Source organism: Anas acuta, chromosome 1, assembly GCF_963932015.1.
Source record: "Anas acuta chromosome 1, bAnaAcu1.1, whole genome shotgun sequence".
NCBI classification, from domain to species: Eukaryota; Metazoa; Chordata; class Aves; order Anseriformes; family Anatidae; genus Anas; species Anas acuta.
In genome coordinates this window covers 179,148,734-179,171,652 of record NC_088979.1, presented here as the reverse complement: position 1 = coordinate 179,171,652, position 22,919 = coordinate 179,148,734, and the positions used below count along the sequence as shown (strand labels likewise).

Below are 22,919 nucleotides of genomic sequence, written 5' to 3'. Positions count from 1 at the left end.
CTTGCACAAACCCTGCCAGTGTGAAATAGACTGTATATTTCAATTACTTTTACGTTAACTAGATGATCTTTGATGATCAATTAAAACAGTTTTTGATTATTCTCTAAAAAAAAAAAATAAAGTAAACTTATATTTAAGATAGAAGATTTATATCTTTCTTACTTGACTTCATAACTGCATGTACTAGTTTGTGCTAAGTATGAACGTTTTTAGGAGAACAATCATTCTTTAAATAGGACTCTCACCAAATAGTGATTTTTTTGCTTGTGAAATTCATGACAGTTCTTAAAGGCAATTCTCAAACATGAGATTTTTGTCAAAAACTGTTGTTTTTTCAATTGTACTGTTTTATGTGTTCAGATTGCCTTTCGTAATTTAGGCTTTACTCACTCTTCACTTGCTATTGGAAGGGATAGAAACAATTGAGACCGTTTAATCTCATAATCCTTGTTCTGAGTATTTGACACTTAGTGTTCAGTAAGTGGCACTGCTTTTTGTGAATTTTCACAACTGAAAATGGGAAACATATCCCATAACCAGAAGTATGCAAAAAAAGATTGCTTAAACTATAGTTGGTGGTCTACTGTTAATTTTTATTAAAGCTATTATTTTAATATCCCTCCTCTACTGACCTCCAAAATAAGGCAGAAAGAATGTTAGTAAATTTGCAATATTCAGGTGAATATTCAGGAGCTCCTTTGACTTTAACCTAAAGTAACACTTGATTGCATTTTTCTCCAATCCAACCCTGTTTCTTATTTTTTATTTGTTTTTAAGGAAACTTTATCTATTTGGGCCAAGTGTTCCTGTGATCTGCACTAGAACTAAATAAACTTTGAGCAGTAGACATTATGCAATTATGGAAAGACATTTCCATTGAAATTTTATGCTGAAAAAAAAAAAAAACAAACAGATTTAATAAACAAATTGACTTTGCCTTAGAAAAAAGCTAGACCAAACTCAATAACACTGTTTTAAGTAAGATGATTTGGCCAGTAATGCCTGAATTAATATCGCTCATTTGCTTTCTTTTTTCAGTTTCTTTTTTCAGTTTCTTTTTTTGAGTATGATCTTACTGAAACCTCTTTCCCATATCTGCATTTTACCATGCCCTCTAGCCACAGATTCAGGTAGTTTTGCTAATTTTCTGGTTGGCTTTAAAGTAAGTACTTTATTTACTTTTTTTTTTTTTTCCAGAAAATGTTTGGAATTTCAATTTTTCTTTCAGTTAAGGCAGAACATAGTGAAATCTTATTCATATTTTATTGTATAGTAAGTAGTGAGCTTCAATCTGAATTTTGTAATATTTTACAAAAATGTGAAAAACAGATTTAAAATTGAAAGAAATGGAAAGAATCCTCAACTTTCATATTTTTTGGTTTCTTGATAATTTCACATTTCTTTCTTCTTACTGTGGAGTCAGAAGAATTGACAGTAGCCTAGTCACTAAGGCATTCCTTTTCTTATTTTGAAAACAAGTGTCCTAGTTAGGTTGGATTGCTGTAAGAACATATCAATAGTGTGATTTTCACTGGGGGAATGTCTTGGTTCTAGAAAGAACAAGTATTAAAAGAAATCTTAAAATATGAGTTCAGATAGTTTCAGTCACATGTTCGGTTAAATGAATGCAGTGATACCTTCCTTTAAATGTGGGGCACTGTACTGTGTTGCTCTTTTCAGTCCTGGTAAGAAAAGACACCAGCTTTTGTCATCAATGTTGAACAGACTGCACATAAAGAAATTACAATGAACATTTATGGCCTGATTCAAAATCTGCGACAGTGTTTTCATTAACTTCAGCAGCCTTTGAACTGGTGCCAAAGTGCTTCTGCTCTGTTTAGATTCCTACATTTCAATGGCTCTAAGACTTCAAAATGGAAATGAATCTAGGCAGTTGGATTTTCATACCCCTGGGATCTCTGCTTTCACTTTCTTCTTGGTTTTGCGCTTTTTATGTCACTTTTCAGTGAAGTATGTTTTTTGTTTTGCTCATTTATATAGTGATTTCTTTAATTATTCTCTCTATTCAATTGGCTTAGAATATAAAAGGGGGGGGGGGGGGGGTAAGGCACTGATCTGGGCTCTGAAATTAACCATCTCCACATTCTGAAGCTGATGCCAGAAGCTGTTTTTGTCTATCCCTCTGCCCTTCATCACTGCATGTCCTACAAGCTTTCACAGATGCTTCACATTTCCTAACTTTTTGCATCTGTAATGATAATGATGTACCTTATTTATTGGTATTTCCTAATATTGATGTATTTATTTTCTATTTAAATGCAGCCTGATTGTATTCATTTACATTGATCTTTGTGGAAGCCAAACATGCATATATCTTATTGTTCAGTTTCTGTATCTTTCTGTGTAGAAAGATTTCATCCAATGATAGCTACGTATAATGAATTTCATCACTGAATTTCCACAATGTAATTTCAAGGTGTTGGAACAAAAATTAAGATAGCACATACGGCACAATAAACATTCCTTATTATTTTTTCTTTCTATTTCTCTTAATACTTTAAAACAACAACAATAAAAAAACCTACCTTGCACTATTTTCAATAAGGAAGGATTCCCAGCAATACTGTTCATTTTACGAAACAGCTTTGCAGAGTAGACTTCATGCTTACAGCTTAGAGTCAGTCTCCCCAACATTGTGAAAATACTGCAAATATATTTTCTTTTACGTACTAAGTTAGTAAACTTAATTTGAAATGATAAATTCAGCTTGCTTTTGAAACAAGTATAACAATACTCAGCACATATTTCTTTGTTGTTTTGAACTGAGATCAAGCTATGCTCTCTTTATAAGTGCTGCTCAGCTGATGGTTTCTGATGTAAGTCTGGAACTTAATTAAAATTTGCCTGGATCTTGCAAGGTTCCCAAATCTGTTACATCCATAGAATTCTTTGGGGGGAGTTTCCATATTTAATTTTCTTTTTCTAAAATGTAGAGCTTATCCTAGCACAGTACTGTTCTGGTTCTAGGTGTTGAAGGTTGGTTAGCACTTAACCAGCTTGATGGAGCTGGAGGTAGTGCCCTGCAGCTCCTCTTCAGTGTTGAGTGTCACAGAGCTACATTAAAATCTAGTCAAACTTTCCTCATATTGTCAGATTTCAGTCTGATATAATATCTTGTATGTGGCTACACAATACGAATAAACTTACTTACTCAAAAAGGAAACAGAGAATGTGGAATTTCCAAAGGTAATATACAAAAAGATCTTTCTCCTATTTTCTCTTGCAGTCCTTGATCAAGGAAGAATGCACAAAATTTTTTATGCCTTATGCAGCAAACTTCATATTCTTAACAAACTCCCTACTAAAGCTGAAAAGTAATGAATGCAACATTTAACCAAGATAACTCCAGAGCTTTCAAAGCTTTGGGTTGAATAATGCCTCTGAGCTGCATAACTGGAAAGCTTTCACTAGTGAATTTTATATAACCTTTATTTATTCACACTGGAACATTTATAATATTTCATTTAAGTATTGCTGAGTAAAATGGTCATTACCTTAAGATGTTGCTCAGTATTTATTTCTGCATTATTTCTGCAAATTATTTTTTCCCACAAAGTTATTGAAAGTCAGTTGAAGTTATTAAGAGTTGTCTGCATTATTTGTTTATATAACTATGGATGAGATATAATGAGGTTTGGGCTAAGACTGTAAGGGATAATAAATTTTCACATAAACACATTTTGTTTTGGAAACCTTTCCTTAGATACTTAAAAAAAAAAAAAAAAAAAAAGCCTTCCCAATATATCCAATTAAAACTTATAGAAAACTTTCAGTACTTTCTGAATTTTATTAATATAAATTTTTAATTTTGGCAGACATCCAGCCACTACTACAATTTGTAACGAGTTTTACGTTAACCTGTTGAAATCGTTTGCTTTAACAACTAGTCATCCCTGTACAAAGTTTTTATTCTTCAGATTATGTTCTTGCAGACAAAGCATTATCACATAACTTGTGCTAAACTAACGAATTCTGTCATTTTGAAAATCCTTCTTAATTTTTGAAAGAGCACAGAAAATGCAAAGCTTTATTTATTTGTCTTCCTTCTAACTTCTGTTGCTTTAACTCACAGGCTGGTCTTCCTCCCTAACCCCTTTGTTAACAAGTGGTGGTCCTGTCCCCCTGGGTGGCAGGCCCACCCTTCTTCACCAAGCTGCTGCCCAGGGAAATGTCACTTTATTATCAATGCTGCTTAATGAAGAAGGACTGGACATTAATTACTCTTGTGAAGATGGCTATTCTGCCTTGTATTCTGCTGCTACGAATGGACATACAGGTAAGTGATTCCAAGTTTTGTTACAGCATTCATGTGAAGTAAAGTCTTACTTCATTAGCTTTTAATATTAAATTAATCAAATGCACTTTTTAAAATATGAAACTGAAACTGAGATAATGGTTTACATGACAAAAGTCATAGTATAGCATATATATATATAAGCAATACTTCCAGAGAAAAAAATGGGAACACAGAAAGGCATTCTTGCTTGTGTTCTGCATGAACATCCATTCTAATTCTCCACTCCCTTGCTATAAAAAGCGATCAAGTATCTTCACCCCAAGTTCTTTGACAATTTTGATTTTTTCTTTTTTGTAGCAAAGGCAAAAACTTGAAAGAACAAACTTTGCCTTACAGTAAGCAAAGAAGAATATGTCATCACCAGTGTTTCTGTAGCAGCATTGAAAATGATGGAAGATGTTTTCAGAGTAGTGTGTTACTTGGGGAATCATTAAAATGAACTGTCTTTATATTTGAACTAGATGAAATAGCCTCAGTTCATTCCCTACATTCTTCTGAGGTAGTTAACAATTTTCTTTTTCTTTTCTCCACTTTTCCAGCCCTTAGTCTTGAGGAGGTAGGATCTCTGAACCTTCACACTGTCAGTCTTCATATTTTATAGATACTTTAATAAAATGATTTAAAATTATATAGATACAAAGTTCAAGTAACAGTTTTCACAGCATTATCAAAGGCTTTTGAACAGCAGCTTTCTCTAAATCAGAGTACACTTAACTTTTAGTGAAATCAGGATTAGTTTTTCACAAGAGAAGGTGGAATGTGGTGCCTTAAAAGTCACTGCATTCAAGACTACTTTGTTATTTTATCTAACAACGTATTTGTTAGTGACATAATCCCTGATTCACTAATTAAAATAGTATTTGGAGAAAAATATTCCTTTTTTTCCTAAAGTATTTTTAAAATCAGAGTGTAAAGCTAGGTTCCAAAATCCATAGCTAGGCAAATGGTATACGTTCTTCTGACACATTCAGGGTTAATTTTGCTACCAGGCATGAGGATAAGAGGAATTTTCCCTTTGTTCAGAATGTATTTTGTCTTTCTTTGCTAGGTGCTATGGTTTACCTCCTAGTAACATCTGGGCCTTTTCATCTGACAGATTCTTTGCTGTTGCAATGACACTTATACTATTGCAAAAGTCCTTTATTTTTTTTTTCTTCCTTTGGCACTTAGTATTTCTTGCAACTTTTTGTCTACAGTATTAAGGGTCCACATTTATTATACAGCGTGGATTTATTTTTCCCCTTACTGAATGGATGTTCTGTAGATTTTTCTAGATTTATGTCCATTGGTGGTGTTTGTGGATGACTGCTTGCCCCAATTCTCCTCTCATCTTGTATTCCTAGTATGTTTTCAAGCAAATGCCCTGATCTGCAGTTACAGTTACTAAGCAGCTCTTACTGACAGCAAAGGCAACTTGATTTCTTGTTTTCTTAGCAAATTTTCAAATAATAGGCACTTGGAGAAGCATGAAAACAAAAGAATACAAACAAGCATACACATATGCATCCTGTAGCTGTTTGGTACCTTTTACTTTTTAAGATAAAAAACGTATGTATATATGTAACCATAGTTTTAGTGTTGCACTGCTATTTATAGTTGACAGGATGTGAATAATACTTTGTTTTACAAATGGCATTTAGTGACTAAGTGGACTGTATGAGTTCTTGAATGAGAGAATCACACAGCAGCAACACTGGTGTTTTCTTAATATATTATATGAAAATTAAGAGTGATGCAAATAATTAGATTTATAGTATTTTTGGAGAAAGGTTTTTGTGATTATCTTTAATATGTAATCCTCTGTTTGTTACTTGCAGTTTGTTCCCAAGTGCATGGATAGATGCAGCTCTTCAAAATGCAGTCTTTTAAGAATAATGTTATGTTAAAACATACAGATGTAACAAAGGAATTATAGGGATAAATCTCATACTTTAAAAAGTCTTTGTTAATAGCTTTCTTAACTAAAAAGATGGAAAGAAATGACACTGATGTATTTTTTAAAAGGATAAAACCATTTAAATTTTACAAATTTTTTCATTGTGTTAAGTAGGATTGTCAATGGTAAGTTACTGTCTTTTGACTGACTTCTTTCTTTCTTTCTTTCTTTCTGTGGAAGACTTAACACATATGCTTACCCTGGAGGGTGAGAACACCATAATATGATTGGGAATACATTCAACCTGGAGTTAGTGACTAAATAGGTTCAGCGATTTTTGGGACGTCTTTTTTCCTCTAAGTCAACTAATCAGATTTTTTTTCTTTCTCCTGGGATATACTTGACCAGAAATAAAGAGTAGCTCTAGACTTGGTAGGGGCCAGTTTAGTGAGTACCTCCCTTCAGAAACAACCACCATATTGCAGAGCCTGGGAGGAGTGGAATGCAAATGGTCTCCACATGCTTTCAGTGAAGAAATATAGTATTTAAGATCTGTAGATACATAAAGAAAGGTAGAGCACACTGTAACCAAGACTGCGGCAGCAGCTGTTGTGTGCTTGCAGCCCAGTCTATAGAGAAAATTGACAACTATACAAGATAAGAGAACACTCAAATATTCTTTCTAATCTATTTGCAAAAAGGATAGCCTTCCTGTTCAGAAACAGTTGGCCTTTGAGAGCTGCAGCTTGTTTTTTTTTTTGTTTTTTTGTCCCAGCACATGAAGCTCATAGCAGCTTCTTTGTTTCTTTGCACACACTGTCCTCAGTTCCGTGGGTCTGAGAGAAAAAACTTCACCCTAAAAATATACACTAAGTACTTTCTTTCTGTTTGAATGGACACTAGGAAACTGTTGTTGTTATGATTTAACCACTAAACTGGGAGAGCTGAACAGATTGTTTGTCAGACTATCTTGGTTTAAGCCATTAACAAAGTAGGAGCCACTTGAATCTACTACGTGTTTGATAACATGCACACCAGTTCACATGACTGATGCATAGAATGGTTTGTACTGGAGAGGACTTAAGATCAACCAGTCCCAACTCCCTTGTCATAGATCTGGTCACCCAAAGCCCCATACATCTGCATCTTGACTAGTGCTGGCAATCCTGACCATTCTCTGCCACTCACAAAGTGGCTCAGAAAGAGAGAATTAAGCAGTAAGAGTCTCTGAAACAGAGATGTAAAGAGAATAATATCCAATAATAATATCCTTTGGACTCAGCTATGTGCTAATCACATGCTTTTTTTGTATAGTCAATTCTCCTCTACCATGAGTATTTGGAGGCTGTGGCACCATCATTGATAGAAAAAAAATGGAATGCTTTGGGAAGCAGAATGGGTGAGGTGCAAAGAGAGAGGGCTACGTGAAGTTAGCTCTGCCAAGCCACTGGATATATCTGCATGGTGTTTGCCAGCACTCTGAAGGAGAACTGACTGTCCCACTTTGATGGAGAGCAGCAAAGTCTCCAGGTGTTTGCTAATGAACTTCCACATTTTGTTTTGACCAACACCTTTAATAAATGACATCAGTATCTGTCTTGTACCTGCCCTTCTGCCCAGTACTCTCCACTGCTGATTACTTCTATGGCAGTGAACTGGAGTTAATGAGTCTGGATTGACCTCAATTATTCTCATCCAAATGCCAATTAAAATCCATCTAGAGGATGCAGGCTTCTTGGAGATTATTGCTCTTTTACGTGATGTACTACCAGAATAGGTTGTATAGACCTTGCTAGCTCACATGGTATGCCTTATGAAAGTAGCTATGCTTCCTCATGCTTGCACCCGGCCTGGAGAATAAAGAGCTCTTTTCAGTGATCTTCATCAGAAACAGTATTTTCACATAGATAAGATACTACCTGAATGATCTGCCAATCAATAATTGTGAGTTAACTGTACCTTTCTGGAAAGGTGGTCTTGTTCTGTGCGTTCTTCGTTGCTTTTGCATGGCTAACGTATGCTTTGTGAAGAAGCCAAAGAGTATTGCCAAATACCTGAAACTACTAGAAAAAAAAGTAATTCAATATCCTTCAAAAACTTTAGAAGAATTTTAGGATAACAAGCAGGAATCCTTTTTAATGTAAGACTGGGATTGACAATGGAAAGAGGTACAAATTATGTCAATGTTAAAGTATTTTTTCCTGCTGCAAAGTGATTGAAAATTTGCCTTTAATTAGCATTGTATTACATGTGGAAATACTAGTTAAGTTTAGTTGACAGAGAGTTTCTTCATGACTTAAAAATACTACAGGTTAAATTAGGTAGTTTATCTTGACAAACAACTTTAAAAAAGAAGTGCTATTTCAAATCAGATTATGCATTTAAGAATCTTAATTTGCAATATAATGATTTTCAATGGTTTAGAATCTTACTTCTTAATCTTAAATTATTTATTTAATCAATTCCACATCTGCCGTTAATATTTGAAAGAATTGTAACAGCAGTGAGTATATTCAGAAATGTTTCAGTCAGATTTCGAAATAATTCTAAAGGTATTTTTCTGGTGTCTAGAGATGAACTTTACTATTACAACTTGGCTCCAGGATCTTACTCAGTGCTGTAACAGGATGCATTAAGCGTGCTCAGAAACTGGGCCAGGAGTTTATAACTGGTGTTCAAGCTGAGCTTATTTTCAAGGTAGTAGTTTTAGCTACAAAAGACTTGTTTTATTTTGATATAGAAACAATTTTAAGAATATAGTGGAGATTTAGTATTTTCTTCAAGCTTTATTGAATTAAATTATATTCCAATATATGGATGAAAGTCAGTATAATTACTGTGTAATTACTTTTTTAATTTAATTTTGCTTGGTGGAATCAGGCTGCTATTATTTGAACCATGTTATTCAGGAAACATTCTGAATAGGAAAAGTTTGGGGGTTTTTTGCTTTTGTGATCTTATTAGTCATTGCAATCCCATGTCAAAGTGTCCTAGTAGAAGGTTGGCCAGCCTGCTGTTTGAGTTCTGTGCAGTTTGTGAGCATTTCCACTGTGGCTGTCGTTTTGGGGACTTGTCACGTGGCTGCCGGTGGGAATGTGCTGCCATTGGGGGCTGCTGGTTAATTTATATTTCCAGCTTTGGAAATAGCTAAACTAGCTAACACTAACAATGGGAGTTGCCCTTAATGGGCATGTTTTGGGATCCCAGTAGAGTCCAACCCAGGCCTTTTTTGCAGTAGAGCGGTGGTGCCCCGAGGGAGCAATTCTCATCTCTTATCTCTCTCCTGCAAATTTCTTCCTGAGCTTCTACTTCGGTTTGCTAAGATGTGTGGCGTATAGTCATAAAGGCTGGCAGCTGTTGCTCCAAGGTGATGCTCCTTGAGCAGGTTTTATCTTCTGGTAGTTTTAACCATTTGGTTTTGTTGCATCAGTCTATGTTTATTCTCAATTTATAGATTGTGTGAGATTGCTGCTGACTGCAGAAGCACAAGTTGATGCTGCTGATAAAAATGGCTTTACACCCTTGTGTTCAGCAGTTGCTCAGGGACATGTCAAGTAAGTGAAGTCTTAATATTTTTCTCATCAGCTATTGCTCTCCTTGTATTCTATTTACATTACTTTACATACTTTCCTTACATTACCCTTTACACTACTATTGCATTCTTAGCTGTAAGGGCATTTAAATATACTTTACTGAAAACAACCACTCAAATTCATATTCATATGACGTTCTATTTTCAATATTTTCCTATTTTCCTTTTTTTTTTTTTTTCCAGTTGCAGCTCTTATGGTTGTTGAACATGTGTACTGTTAGTAACCACAACGTGATGCTGGTCTACGTGGTAGTCATACCTTTGAATTTCTTAATTTTCTTCATGTTCTCAGCCAAAATACAGGCTTAACAGAGGAATAAGGAAAAAAATGATTTTTGTATTAAATTTTTGAAGCATAGAGAAGTGTGATTTATCATATACAGAGACAAAAGAACATTTATCTAAGTTTTCTTATAAGTGATGGAATCAAATACTTTAAACATCCAAAAGAGTTTTTTTAATGTATAAGTTTTTGTATCAGTAAGTTTGAAAAACAGAAAATTATGTATGAGTCAAAGAATATTTCTAAGAACATACTTACAGTAATTTGCTTTTATCTTTGAAGTGCCTGTTTTAGAAAGATTGGTATTTTATGACAGCATGGTTTGAGAATTCTGTCATCTCTTTATAAGAGAACCAGTACACAACAATTCATCCAGATGATTTTTTTTCCTCCCTTTTCTTTAAGTGGAGGAGCTGAAAGCTAACCCCGTGTTTGCAGCTTAACTGTGTATCATGGAATCATAGGAAATAGAACTGAAAGTTGGAAGCAGCTATTAGATAACCTCTTCCAGAGCACCCTTATCCAGAATAAAGCTATTTTACAGATGCAAAGATGTAACTGTATCAAACAGTGTGACTAGGGGTCTTTATTATAGACTTTACATTTGTTTTATGTATGTTTGGTTTTATTTATCTTCAGTTATTGATTATTTTTTTTAGTCTCACATTTTAATATTTGTAAAGGTTTTTCTGAGCTACAGTAGCATATAGGAGTCAGTCTTTGAGCGTTGTTACACTGTGATAGGCCCTGAGCCAACTAGGTCGTCCCTATCCTTTTTCATGATCTTCCACAGATGTATAAGGAACATTAGAGATTGTTGCCACTTCTTAGAGAACTTCAAGCTTATCAACTAAGGAATACCTTTTACTGGAAGTCTTTAAACCAGAAACACCCCAGTAGGTGTTTTGAGCACAAAAAATACAGGTCTAATAAAATGTTTCAGTGTTTTACAAAGAATCTGTAAAACACGTATATGATTCGATAAGATGAACCAAAGTTACACTTTATTTTCTCTCACTAAAATAAATATCTTTGATTTTTGCATTTGTTTCAATATTTAGCTATTTATTCATGACTTACCCTCACACTTTGCTTTGTATTGTCTGCTGTTACGGTATTTCAGACTTCATATTCTTTTTCTCTTAGAGTTATTACGTAGTATGAAATCCCTAAACGCTTTTTTTCCTTTCACTTTCTTAGATATTAAACATGAACCAAATTGTAAAACTGAGTGTGGAATAATAACAGGGCCAGATGAAAATATCAGAGAGACTTCAAATGCTTCTAGCTGTTTTTATTTGTTGATCACTTGAAATTTCTGGCTCAGCAAAAGTCTGTAATAGGCAAAATCTGGGGCAGTGTTGTAGTCTGTTGTCGTTGAAGTGTTCTGTTGCATAGTTGGTGGTACTTGTGTTTCTGCAGCAGTAAGAATCTGGAGTTATTGACAATAAACTGCTATCAATTACACACTATTTGTCTGTGGTAGATTTGCTAGCCAGTCCCCTGTAACAGACATGTCAATTAACATTACTTGTGAACTGGGACAATGTTGTTGTTCCAGCCAGAGTTAAGGACTCAGAAAAAAAAAAAAAAATGACAGCTCTTTGGGGTTGTTTGGTAATTCAGAAAATGCTCTTAAGTAAAACTTTGAAAGTCATTTCCCATATGGTCCAAACCAAGCTGATCTTAATTGCTCTTGATATAAAAACGAGCGTAGCATTTCCAGAGTCATCCAGTCCCCCAGGGAACACTCTAGGATATTCAGCAAAGTCTTCTTGAAGCTGTTATTTATGAACCTGCAATTAGACAGTCTTCCTTGAAGTGTCAAAGAATCAGAACTGCTAGATTTTTAAGAACCTGCTATCATCGTGCAGTACAACAGCTTGAATACAATGACAGAATAGGTATTTTTGATACAGCAGACTCAAAACTCAATCTGCAGTTGCTTTATGGAGGTGTCTTGCAATGAGCCCAGCTTAAGACAACTTTTTGGTTTGTGATGATATGGTTAGAGTGCATGTTCAACATATAATAAAGTAGAACATTAATTTTGTTTTCTTTCAGTTTATTTGAATGTTTTCAGAAAGTGCAGCTTGGTCATTCACACTGAAGTAAAAAAAAAAAAAAAAAGTCTTGAACAATTGATTTTCTGACTAAATAAAACCCTTACTAAGAGTAGGGTTTTTTTTAAGTGCTTTTGTTTTTTCCTCTGTAATTTCTTACATTCTCATATATATGTAATATTATATATATATACATACATATATATATATATAAAATATTGTTTAAAATATTTTGTCATACTGTTTGCTCTAGTATGGTGTCCTTACATTTAGTTATATGGCATGGTGTTAGTTGCTTTCAGGCTTCAATGTTGCTATCCTTTTATCTTTATAGACTGATAAATACTGAGCAAGGGAGATGAGGAGTTATTTTACGTTCAAACCGTTTTTAACTGCAGAGGGAATAGGAAAGAATTAAGATTTTTGTAAAGCCTTCAGAGTTGCTGAAAAGCTGGGTTTGGAAGGGGAAAAGGGGACAACCCTGTTGTAAGAATCAGGAAGAGAACTGGACTTAATGCTACAAGGTCATGAGGAAGTACAGGATCTTGGATCCATACTCAGGCCCCTAATGAGTCTCAAGTGCTCCTCAGCACTGCACCTTGTCTTCTCTCCTCCCTGCTCCAGTAGCTGCTGCCAACACACCCCAAACCATCCTGCCCCTTTTGCTGTCCCTTCCAGTTTTCTTCTCTTTTGCTGGTGTCTAAAGCTAGTCCAACCAACAAACAAAGAGACCAGTAGTTTGATAAGAGGAATGGGAGTTGCTGTGTTTTGTTTGTTTTCTTCTTGAAACTATTTTAAAGATCAGTGGTCAAAAAAGAAATGCTACTTCATTGCTCAGCTGTCATAAAGTTTTTTATTAGCCTTGTAAAATTAAATGTTAAATCATAACATTAGAGACATAAATATTTATTTTCAGATTTATGGGTTTAAAGTAACTTGATTTTACATCTTTATTGTACATAAGTATAAAATTATATACCTATGTATGTGTGATGAATAAAATCATGGGTTGATCTGTATCTATACAATCAGTATTTTACCCCCTCCTCCCCCCCCCCAAAAGAAATTGATATTTAAATATTGTAAATTTTAAAGTTTTTGAATGTCAAATACGGGATAATTATACTAACTTATTGTTTGCTGTAGGTGTGCAGAATTATTAATTATGTATCAGGCTGATATTAACCATGCTGCTGAAAGAGGACAGACACCTTTGTACCTGGCTTGTAAAAATGGAAATAATGATTGTATTAAGCTCTTGTTGAAAAGAGGAGCAGATCGAACAGTAAAAACCAGTGTAAGTGAAAGTAGTTTGTAAAGTTAAAATACATTGTATAATCCTGAATAATTGCAAACACCTAGACAATGTTTACATTGAAGTATTTATTTAAAGTTTTCTTTAAAGCTGGAATATGTCATGTCATTTGAAATTAGTATTATTTTCTTTTCATCCTACTTTCCTTTTTTGTTAAACTGTGTATTTTGACTAAAATCTCCTGAGGTACGTGACTTCCATATTATTTTACATACTTCAGATTCTGTCTGCAATTTGTTCTACAGACTATTCTTCAGCACCAGACATGCAAAACAGGACTCTTCTGGTTTGAATTATTTTAAGGTGGAAAGGTGGAGATATAGATTTTGTTTCCACCTTTTATGTTATGAGTTACTATTGTTGTCTTTGAGCAACGCACACACACACACACACCCCACCATCCAGATTTGCTAGCCAGTATTATAAAGTCTCATATCACAAATGACAGAATATGGCAAAAAAAGAAATCAAGTGTGCAGCAGAAAAGGAGGAGGACTGTCTCAAAATTAACATCTAAGTACTGCTCTTTTCAGGTAGTTTCCTGATTGTTTTTTTCCTGAAGATTTTGAAGTAAGCATGACAATAAATGTGGGGTGTAGGCTGTCCAGAAACAGAAAAGAGTGTTAGCCTCACAGTACATTTTGCTAAGCATATAGGGGATTTTTTGGATTCATTTATGATGGGTTTCAAATGAAAATATTTTTTTCACATGAGGGAAAGTTATGATGTCAAACACATGAAAATGTCTGGTTAATTGATTAATGCAATATGATACAGATTATTGATCATTAGTCATGTTAATTTGATATGTAGTAAGGAAGCAGTCTTCTAACAGCAAGTACTTTATTACTTACACTCCTCTTAAATGCTTTGAAGTCTCAATCTATTCCCCCATCCTTGCAGAAAACTGTAAAATTAGTGTGCTACATTTCCTTCCCTCTCATTCCTGCACCCCAAATACATACAAGTAACTCCATATTCCTGAAGGATTATGTTGTCACTCTTGCCTATCTTTTCAGTTTCCAAGCAGAGCATTTCATTCAGATTCATTGCTGATATGAGTTCTGCAGTCATTTTCCTATGTGTTTGGTGGGAGTGTGCTTTTTGTTTTTGTTTCTTCAGGATGGCTGGTCACCCATTCACGCAGCAGTGGATTCTGGTAATGTTGACAGTCTCAAGCTCCTGATGTACTATGGAGAGCCAAACAATGGGAACTCTTTACCTGATATAGAGCCTAATTCAGACTACTTTGATTTGGAGAAGAGAGAAGATGGCTGTGGCAGTAGAGGAAAACCTGTTATTTCTGCAGATCTCATCAACCATGCTGACAAAGAGGGTTGGACTGCTGCTCACATAGCAGCATCAAAAGGCTTTAAGGTCAGTCTATGTGAACAAGCTACAGTAGTGTGCTAGAATTTAGGCAAGATAAATCCTTTTTCACTTTGAACCACTAAAACTTAGATGTCAAGTCTAATTTTCTTATTTAGTTTGTTGTCACACTTGATTTAACAAGATAGATACTTCCATTGGATACTTCCATTGGATCATTTACCCCAGGAGCTACATATCCAACTTAAATGGGATGAATCATTCTTTTAAATTCATATTTATTCTGGAGAAATTAAAATAAAATAAAAATTAAAAAAGAGAGAGAGAGAGAACATGATTACCTGAGATTCAGACTTTCAAAGTTAAGCTGAATTGAATCCCACCCTTAATGCCAGGTCATCGGGTGACATGTATTTAACAAAGATGTTAAATAGATATAGTTTACAGTTGTGGTTAGGGACAATTTAACTACAAACAATTTCCCTGCAGGAAAATAAATATTAATCACATCTGTGCAATAATACATTATTTAGTTACTTATTTTGGGCAGCCTTTTTAGCAGGCAGTTAATAAGCTTGGGGGCAGGAAAACTGATAATATAGAGACAAACGTTGACAAGCTTAACTGATTACACACAAGAGCATTTCTGGATGTGGAATAGTGTTCTTGACTATTGAGAAGGTGATTTATTTATATGACAGCTGTCAGTCAGATCTTACTGTGACACTTTTACCCAAGGAGAAAATAAAGAATAATTACTAAACACAGAACAGATTGAATTAGGATAATGCAGTGCAAGATTTTAAAAAGTATCTTGTGGCTGCATGCCTGATTCAATATCTGCCATTATATTTGCTTTTTTCCTTATACATTTGATATGAAAAATTTATAATAGCTACAGATTTGAGAGTTAGTATATTAACTTATGTTTATTTATTTTATTAAATGCATTTTTTGACTCAAGAAAAATGTTTGGGCTATTAGGAAGCTAAAGAATGCTTAATACATCTTTAAGTACTATTAACAATTCATCTCCATTCTCTAATCCTTTATCTGTACTGCCAGTGCTGTGTCTTTCATGACACTACATGATAGTTGCCTGTAAACAGTTCTGGCACTTGCACAGTAGTTCAAGATTGTTAGGCATAAGGCATTCACAGGTGAATTATTGTAGGGCATCTTAGCCGCTAATTGTTGCTGCTCTGCAGGCCAACTAAACTTCTTATTCTACTGAGGAAATAACCCTCATTTTTTGTTCTTTCACACCTTTTTTTTTCCCTCCTTACTTCCTACTTTCAGCCTCACGGTTCAATCCTCTCCATTCTGCTCTCTGCCACTCATTACATTCATTTGAGAAACACTTAACTTACAAACCTGATGAGAATATACAGGAATTTTGTTTTGTTTTTCTTCCTCATGGTTATTTTTTTATGGAGAATTTAGTGAGCTAATAAATTTTTGAAATGTTTGGCAAGTGCTGGAACTGCTGTATAGTAAATCTCATGGGAAGCTAGGGCTTAAATGACTGAAATGTGTCAGAGTATCATATGTACTGACAGATTTCTTTCTGTAACAGCAGCTACAAAACAGGTAACAAAAGCCAAACGTGGAACGATTGGAACATTTATAAGCTGCTTCTCTGTATTTTCGAGATTTGTTTCTCTGCTACAGTTAGATCCAGAGGTTAACAATACAATAATAATTAGTGTCATTAGTGATGACAAATTTTTTGAAATGGATATCTGTCCTTGAAGGCATGTCTAAGGATGACAATGCTTTCATACAGGCCACCTGTATTGTTGTTAAATGTCATTAAAAATCAGGAATTAATGGGTATTCTGACCACTGATTTCAAATCAAAATTTGAAATGTAGTTTCGTGAGGCCTTTTTTTTCCTAGTTTTGAAATGCCCATATAATTCATTTTTTTTGGTTATAGTATGATTGTACCAATTCAAATGTATCTGTTTGTAGCTTGTTTCTAATGAAATGTAATGATTTTTTGCTTTTTTCAACCATGCTCCCCCCCTCTCTCTATATATTTTTATATCTATAAATATATATAAACATAAATATATTTTTAATATATATATGTATATATTTATTCAGTCTTCAAAGTTTAAAAGGCAATCATGCTGTTGGTATCTACACTGTATGATCTACAAAATGTTTGTGCTCTGAGTTTAGTATAAATGCATTGTTATTATTTCACTGTATCGCTACTATGCCTGGAGAAATTTGTGTTTTTCTGCCAAACGAGAGGCTTGCAAGGTGATTTTAAAAGATTGTTTTTCTTTTGCTCTGTACCACTAAGATGTCAGGCGTGATGGAATCTTACACTTGCTGAAACGGAGAGTGAAAACTGATTCTATGGATTCATTTGAATAGCTTCCTGATTTAGTCTTTATTAAGCTTTAGAATTGCCTTTTTCATATTGCTTGAATATCGAGGAACAGATTTTCAAAACAGGATGCATTGAAATGGCTCTGTTGTATCGTATTGTGACATAGGGCTTCTGTTTCCTAATGTGAATGTCTAAACTAGTGGCTAGATGTTAAGAACTGCTCATTTCAATGGATCAGCTCTTGATGCTTAAAGGCTGTAGAAGCCTGGTTGTGTTATGTTCTGCTTTTTCAAAATCTTCATTTGAGACTTTCAAGACTGGTGTATAAAATATTTTTACACCTGGTTTTCAACTCAGTGAGGAATATTGCTTGGACGACCATATATAGAAATTCTGTAGCTGATCTTTGGAAATACATGTATAAGAATTTCAGTTAGGAGTCTTGTGTAATGGTAGAGCTTTGCAATGAAGCAAATGGACAATTAATTAACACAACTCTTACCTTTGCAGAACTGTCTAGAAATCCTTTGTAGCCATGGTGGACTAGAGGCTGAAAGAAAAGATAAGTGTAACCGAACATTGCATGATGTTGCTACTGATGACTGTAAACACCTCCTAGAAAACTTAAGTAAGTAATTGCTATTAGTAATGTATAAAAATTGATTTAGTAAAGAACTTGTGAGATTAAAAAAAAAAACAGTTGTCACCAAAAAATGTTCTTACTTTAGCAAGTTACTATTGTCCAAATTTTGCAAAAGCGTATGATAAAATTTTGCTGGAGAGTGTCACATGATTTATATCTCATGTTTTTAATCCATTTGAAAAGATGGTATATATAGTACACATGTAAGCATATATCCTTGTAAAATTTCTGAATTTAATATTATAGCTAATTTTTCCAAAGCTATTATCTTCTTCGACCTTCATTCTCGTCTTTTAACCAAATTCTTGCAGAAAGATCACTGAGTGTTGGATAGCTGTCATATTTCCTCAGGCTAAGACAATCATCTAGTCTTTAAAAGCACAGTTTCAATTGTCACTTGTTTATAGTGTTAGGGATTGTTTATTATTCAGAGCAAGTCTTAGAGAAAACTTCAAACAATTTCTTTTTACCCACATGAATAACTTCTGCCAGAAGATCATTCTTTTCTTGGAAACTGTCTTATTCCTTGTCTGTAAGTTTTCTTAAAATCTGGTAGAGCTGGCTTACCCCTGTATTTCTTGAGTTCCAACTCGGTCCATCCACTCACAAGTTCTGTTTTCCCTATTCTTCTGTATTGTCGGAAGTATGAGCTTTGTAGATTTGCATGCTTTGATTTATTCACTTTCTCTTGTGTTTGCATTGTGGGATGTAGCTATGTGATTAGTAAAGTTCATTGATTATCAACAAACTAAAGAAGCTTTCTCTGAGCTGTTTCTGATTTTCATCTTCAGCTATTATAACATCTGGATTCCTACCATTTTACCATAGGTGCACAACTCACTTTATGATAGAAACTCCGCCTCTGTGGTCTACTTCTGTATCAAACTTAAGCTAGTTTCCAATGGCTGAATCTCTAGCCTGCTAAGTAGATGCTTGTATTATTTTCATCAGTCCTAATCTCCTGTCAGTCTGGTCAGGCTTATCATGAATCCAACTGCTTTTATCAGGTCAGAACCTTTGGGCTGCATTTCCCATATGGTTCACTTGTTAAGCCTGTAGTTCACATCACTGCAATCATAATTAGCTCCCACACAGACGCACACGCAGTATCTGATCTGTAGAAACTTGGAAATATTGCTGTTGGATATGGATGTACACCTCACCAAGCCAAGACTGCATTTTGGGTAAACCGGGTAGGTGCCATCCTCTGCCTTCCTCACAATCCAGCAAGGTTTTCATTGTAAGGAGTTACTTGCACGTAGGACAGTTAAAATGTGCACCAACCTATGTGAATGACTGGGGGCCAGGATTGCCAGCTACTCTGTAGAGGTAAGCTGCACTGAGGTTTAGGCATACACTGTAACTCCATCCTAGGGGGCTGTTTCCTTGTAGAGAACCCCCTCTGTTTCTTACGGTCATTACTCATTTCCATGAGGTCCAGACATCAGAAGGGCAAGTCTTTGATACATTTCTCATAATCCTATATCAGAAGGATGCCTGAGTAATCTTTTCCCTATGCTTGGCTAATGTATTTAAATCAGGGCTTTTGTGAAGTCAGAAAATCCTCGCTGGTTTGTATCAGCTGAAGATTTGGCTTCTGAGCTAAAAACCAAAACTAAGATAATATTGCAAGATTCCAGGATAAGCTGACATAATTTTTTTGCATTGCACTTATTTTAGATTACATGAATAATTTCTGAAAGGTTCTGGTTTTGCAGTAAGATTGAAAATAGTTTCATTTTCATTTTTAGTCATCTGATTAATCTATACAGACTGCTGCTTCTCTTGATTTTTTTTTCAATGTTTTCAAAGAGTAAGCTTCAAAATAGCTAAATTGATTTTATTGTATGTTTCTTGCATATGGATGTAAATTTTCTACTTTCTTCTTTTAAAATTTTCTTAGTGTTCAATAGAAAATAAAATACACAGTTCTAAGTGAATTTTCTTAGATTTTATTTAAAGACATTTGGCTCACCTAACTGTGTTTTCCACTTATGCACTAGAGCCAATAAGTTCCTTTCTGTATTGATAATAAAATGGACACAACCACAATAAATTGAAACATTAATAAGCTTGCTACAATCTTAATTCATAATGAATTAGTCTATGAAGAGGAAAACAAAGATTAAGTAAATTTTGTCTTTCCCGTTATTATTTGAGCATGATAATACTGTTTTTTTTTTGTTTTTTTTTTTTAATAGATACCTTGATATCTACTTTTCATTATTGCTCTGATTTTGTGGTGGTGACCTGTGCACCTTTTACATTTGCTCTTCTGTAGCAGGAGTTATGTTGTGGCTTTCCTTTTAAATATGAGGTGTTACTGGTCTTTAATAACATAATTTGTATTAGGTTTTACAGTTTTTCTCATTATAGTTTTTCTGTTTTTCAACAGATGCTCTTAATGTACCTGTAAGGATTTCAGTCAGTGGCATTGAACCAGCCCATTGTGGTACAGAGGAATTCGATACAGAAAACACAATATGTGCTTTAAATATCCGCAAACAGACATCATGGGATGATTTTTCAAAAGCAGTAAATCAGGCAGTGACAAATCATTTCCAAGCAATCACTTCTGATGGATGGAGGAGCCTAGAAGACCTGTCATATAATAGTGCTGCAGAATCCAGCATTGGCCTCAGTGCAAGCAGTATATTATCTGTCAAACTAGGTATGATTATTGGTGTAATAAAAGCAAAAATGAACGGTTTTCCTGAATTAGTGAAATCTTAATTTATTCCATAGTTTAAAGTATACTAAAAGCTACTTTTGACAGTTGCTGAATGTTATCAGTGCTTTCATGACTATACATACATTTAATAAAACATTTTTATACTCACTGTTTAAGTATTACTTACTATAAAGAAGTAGAGTAAGATAAAAATATCTTCGGTTTCTTGATCTTTTAGATATCAGACTAAGAAAGGCCAATAAGTATAAAATTTTGAACATTGCTGACATGAAAGTATACTTTTGTTTTAACCGTGTATGGTACTTTAACATCGTCTTGGGGACCAACCATAAGGTCCTATGACATTTAGTCCCTTACTCGGTTTAGTACTCTAGAGGAGGTATCTGTATTACATGTGAAACAAAATGAGTTAAACCAAAGCCCACACTATCATCTGTACAGTACAGCTAGACTGTACAGTAAATCCAGAATGTAGATCATCAGCCTAAGTAGAACAGAGCTACCCCTGTTTTATGTAGTTTCACTTATCAATGTATAATATAAAAATATTTTGAAAGAATCAAAATAATGAGAAAATTGACCAGAATGTGGTAGTACTAACAATTGCATAAGACACTTGAAAATTCATGTATATCATCTCCACCTCTACCCAAAGAAAAAAAAGTTACCACCAACAACAAAATAAATCTATTCCTATTTGACTGTGCAAATTATGTTCTTTTACTTATAGGATAGTGTATTACATGTAAAGATGTAAAGACAATCTAGCTATTAACTTGTCTATTAATTGGCAGAAAACATCAGAATCATCAGTCATATATCAAATAATAGTATAATTATTACATGAGACTGGTCTATTTCTCAAATTGGTCAGTGTATACACACAATCTGTAAGTAATTGTATATGCATAAGTATAGGATACTTTACATTGATGCAAAGAATCTCTCATTTTTCTCTTTTTAATAGGAAACATTTCATGGTCAACAGGTCAGAATTTTTCCCAACCACCATGGGACTTCCTGAAGAAGAACAGAGCTGAACATATCACAGTGTTTTTGTTTGGTAATTTTCAATTCATAATTTTCAGTTTTGACTGTTCAAACACTACATGAAATATATACTTTGAGAATCATTTACTGCTGGTTTTGTTCTTCAACATTACTCAGTCCTTAGAAATACCATATCCGGTCAATTGTTTAGCTTGATTTGAAAGGGCTTACAACATTTAGAAAATATGGTGGCACACAAAAGCCGTACTGTCTTTTTTGATTGTATGGGTGTATCCATTTTACATATGTCATGGATAACTCTGAATCTGTGTAGCTAGATGTCTTTAATTTCTTTGTTATTTAATTTGTATAGCCTATAATTTTAGGAGATTGCTGTAGAAACAGTACAAAAAGCATGCGTTCATTATACATGCATATCAACATGAGAGATTTAGAAAAGTTATTTGCTTATCTCTTTTTTAAAGGACCTCAAGAAGGCTGCCTAAATAGTGTGACCTATGCATCTATGATCCATCTTCAGACTCTTCAGAATTACCTCCGCCTGGTGAGTACCAAGCTAACTTCTCTCCACATGCTATTCATATGTGAAATTATTACATTAATAGAGGTGACTAAAAAAAAAAAAAAAAAAAAGCCTTCTACTCTAGAAATGTCAAGATTTCTAAAAAAATAAGTAGGATGAAAGCTGCTACTTTAAAATAAAATTCCCAGTAAACATTCTCCCAATAATTTAAGCCACATGAGGGCATTCCCTTCATTCTTTAAATAACTGTCATCTGATTAACTTTACTGTTTAAGAAAATATATTTAAAAATCTTTGATATCTTATTTCTTTCCAAAGTGATTTCATTCCACTTTTTGAGGGAAAAGTAACTTAGAAATCATGTAAGCAATTATTTGAGACTAATTTTATTATCAGCTTATATGTATAAAAGTTATCTATCTTTGTATATATGTGTATGTGTGTATATATACATATATATCCTGTAACTCCTGTAAGTTATTTAATATCTGAAAATGTAGGAATAATTGGGTAATGTGAGTTAACTTTCTTAGGTCATTTGCTTTAACATTGATCATCGATTCGGAATTAGTTTAAAAAAATACATAAATTTTGCTGTGTCCTACGATAACATTTTGTGTTGCTTAGAAGAGCAGTTGTATGTCACAGATTTCTGCTGTGTTCAACAATATTGCACAATGATGTGCGTGTACTCTCTTAATTATTTTTTATAGATGAAGTAATTTTAAAGTTAAGATAGACAAAATATTTTTTATTCTGCTGCATCAATAAAATTAACCCATTTCAACTGGAAATAAAGTCCTTATGCTAGGTCCATAAGTCCTTTGCAGTGACTTAAACTACTCTTTAATGATTGTAACATCATTCTGATACAACTATTCTAATGTGAATGAAGAAATACTTAGCTGTGATTCCTAGGCATATCCTTCCT

General features: G+C 34.1%; 1 protein-coding gene across 4 annotated transcripts in view; it reads left to right on the top strand.

The window, feature by feature from the left end:
- CTTNBP2 (cortactin binding protein 2) overlaps positions 1 to 22,919 on the top strand; it is an 88,048-nt gene that overhangs the window by 42,806 nt on the left and 22,323 nt on the right. For all 4 annotated transcript variants that reach the window (XR_011092026.1, XM_068669554.1, XM_068669555.1 and 1 more), the window contains exons 5-12: positions 4,094 to 4,297; positions 9,649 to 9,748; positions 13,279 to 13,429; positions 14,570 to 14,824; positions 17,630 to 17,747; positions 20,158 to 20,433; positions 21,422 to 21,517; positions 21,930 to 22,009. Coding sequence is in view for 3 of the 4 variants with exons in the window: in XM_068669554.1 (XP_068525655.1) it covers positions 4,094 to 4,297; positions 9,649 to 9,748; positions 13,279 to 13,429; positions 14,570 to 14,824; positions 17,630 to 17,747; positions 20,158 to 20,433; positions 21,422 to 21,517; positions 21,930 to 22,009 (1,280 nt within the window). In the remaining variant the exon portion in view is untranslated. The remainder of the gene's footprint in view (positions 1 to 4,093; positions 4,298 to 9,648; positions 9,749 to 13,278; positions 13,430 to 14,569; positions 14,825 to 17,629; positions 17,748 to 20,157; positions 20,434 to 21,421; positions 21,518 to 21,929; positions 22,010 to 22,919) is intronic.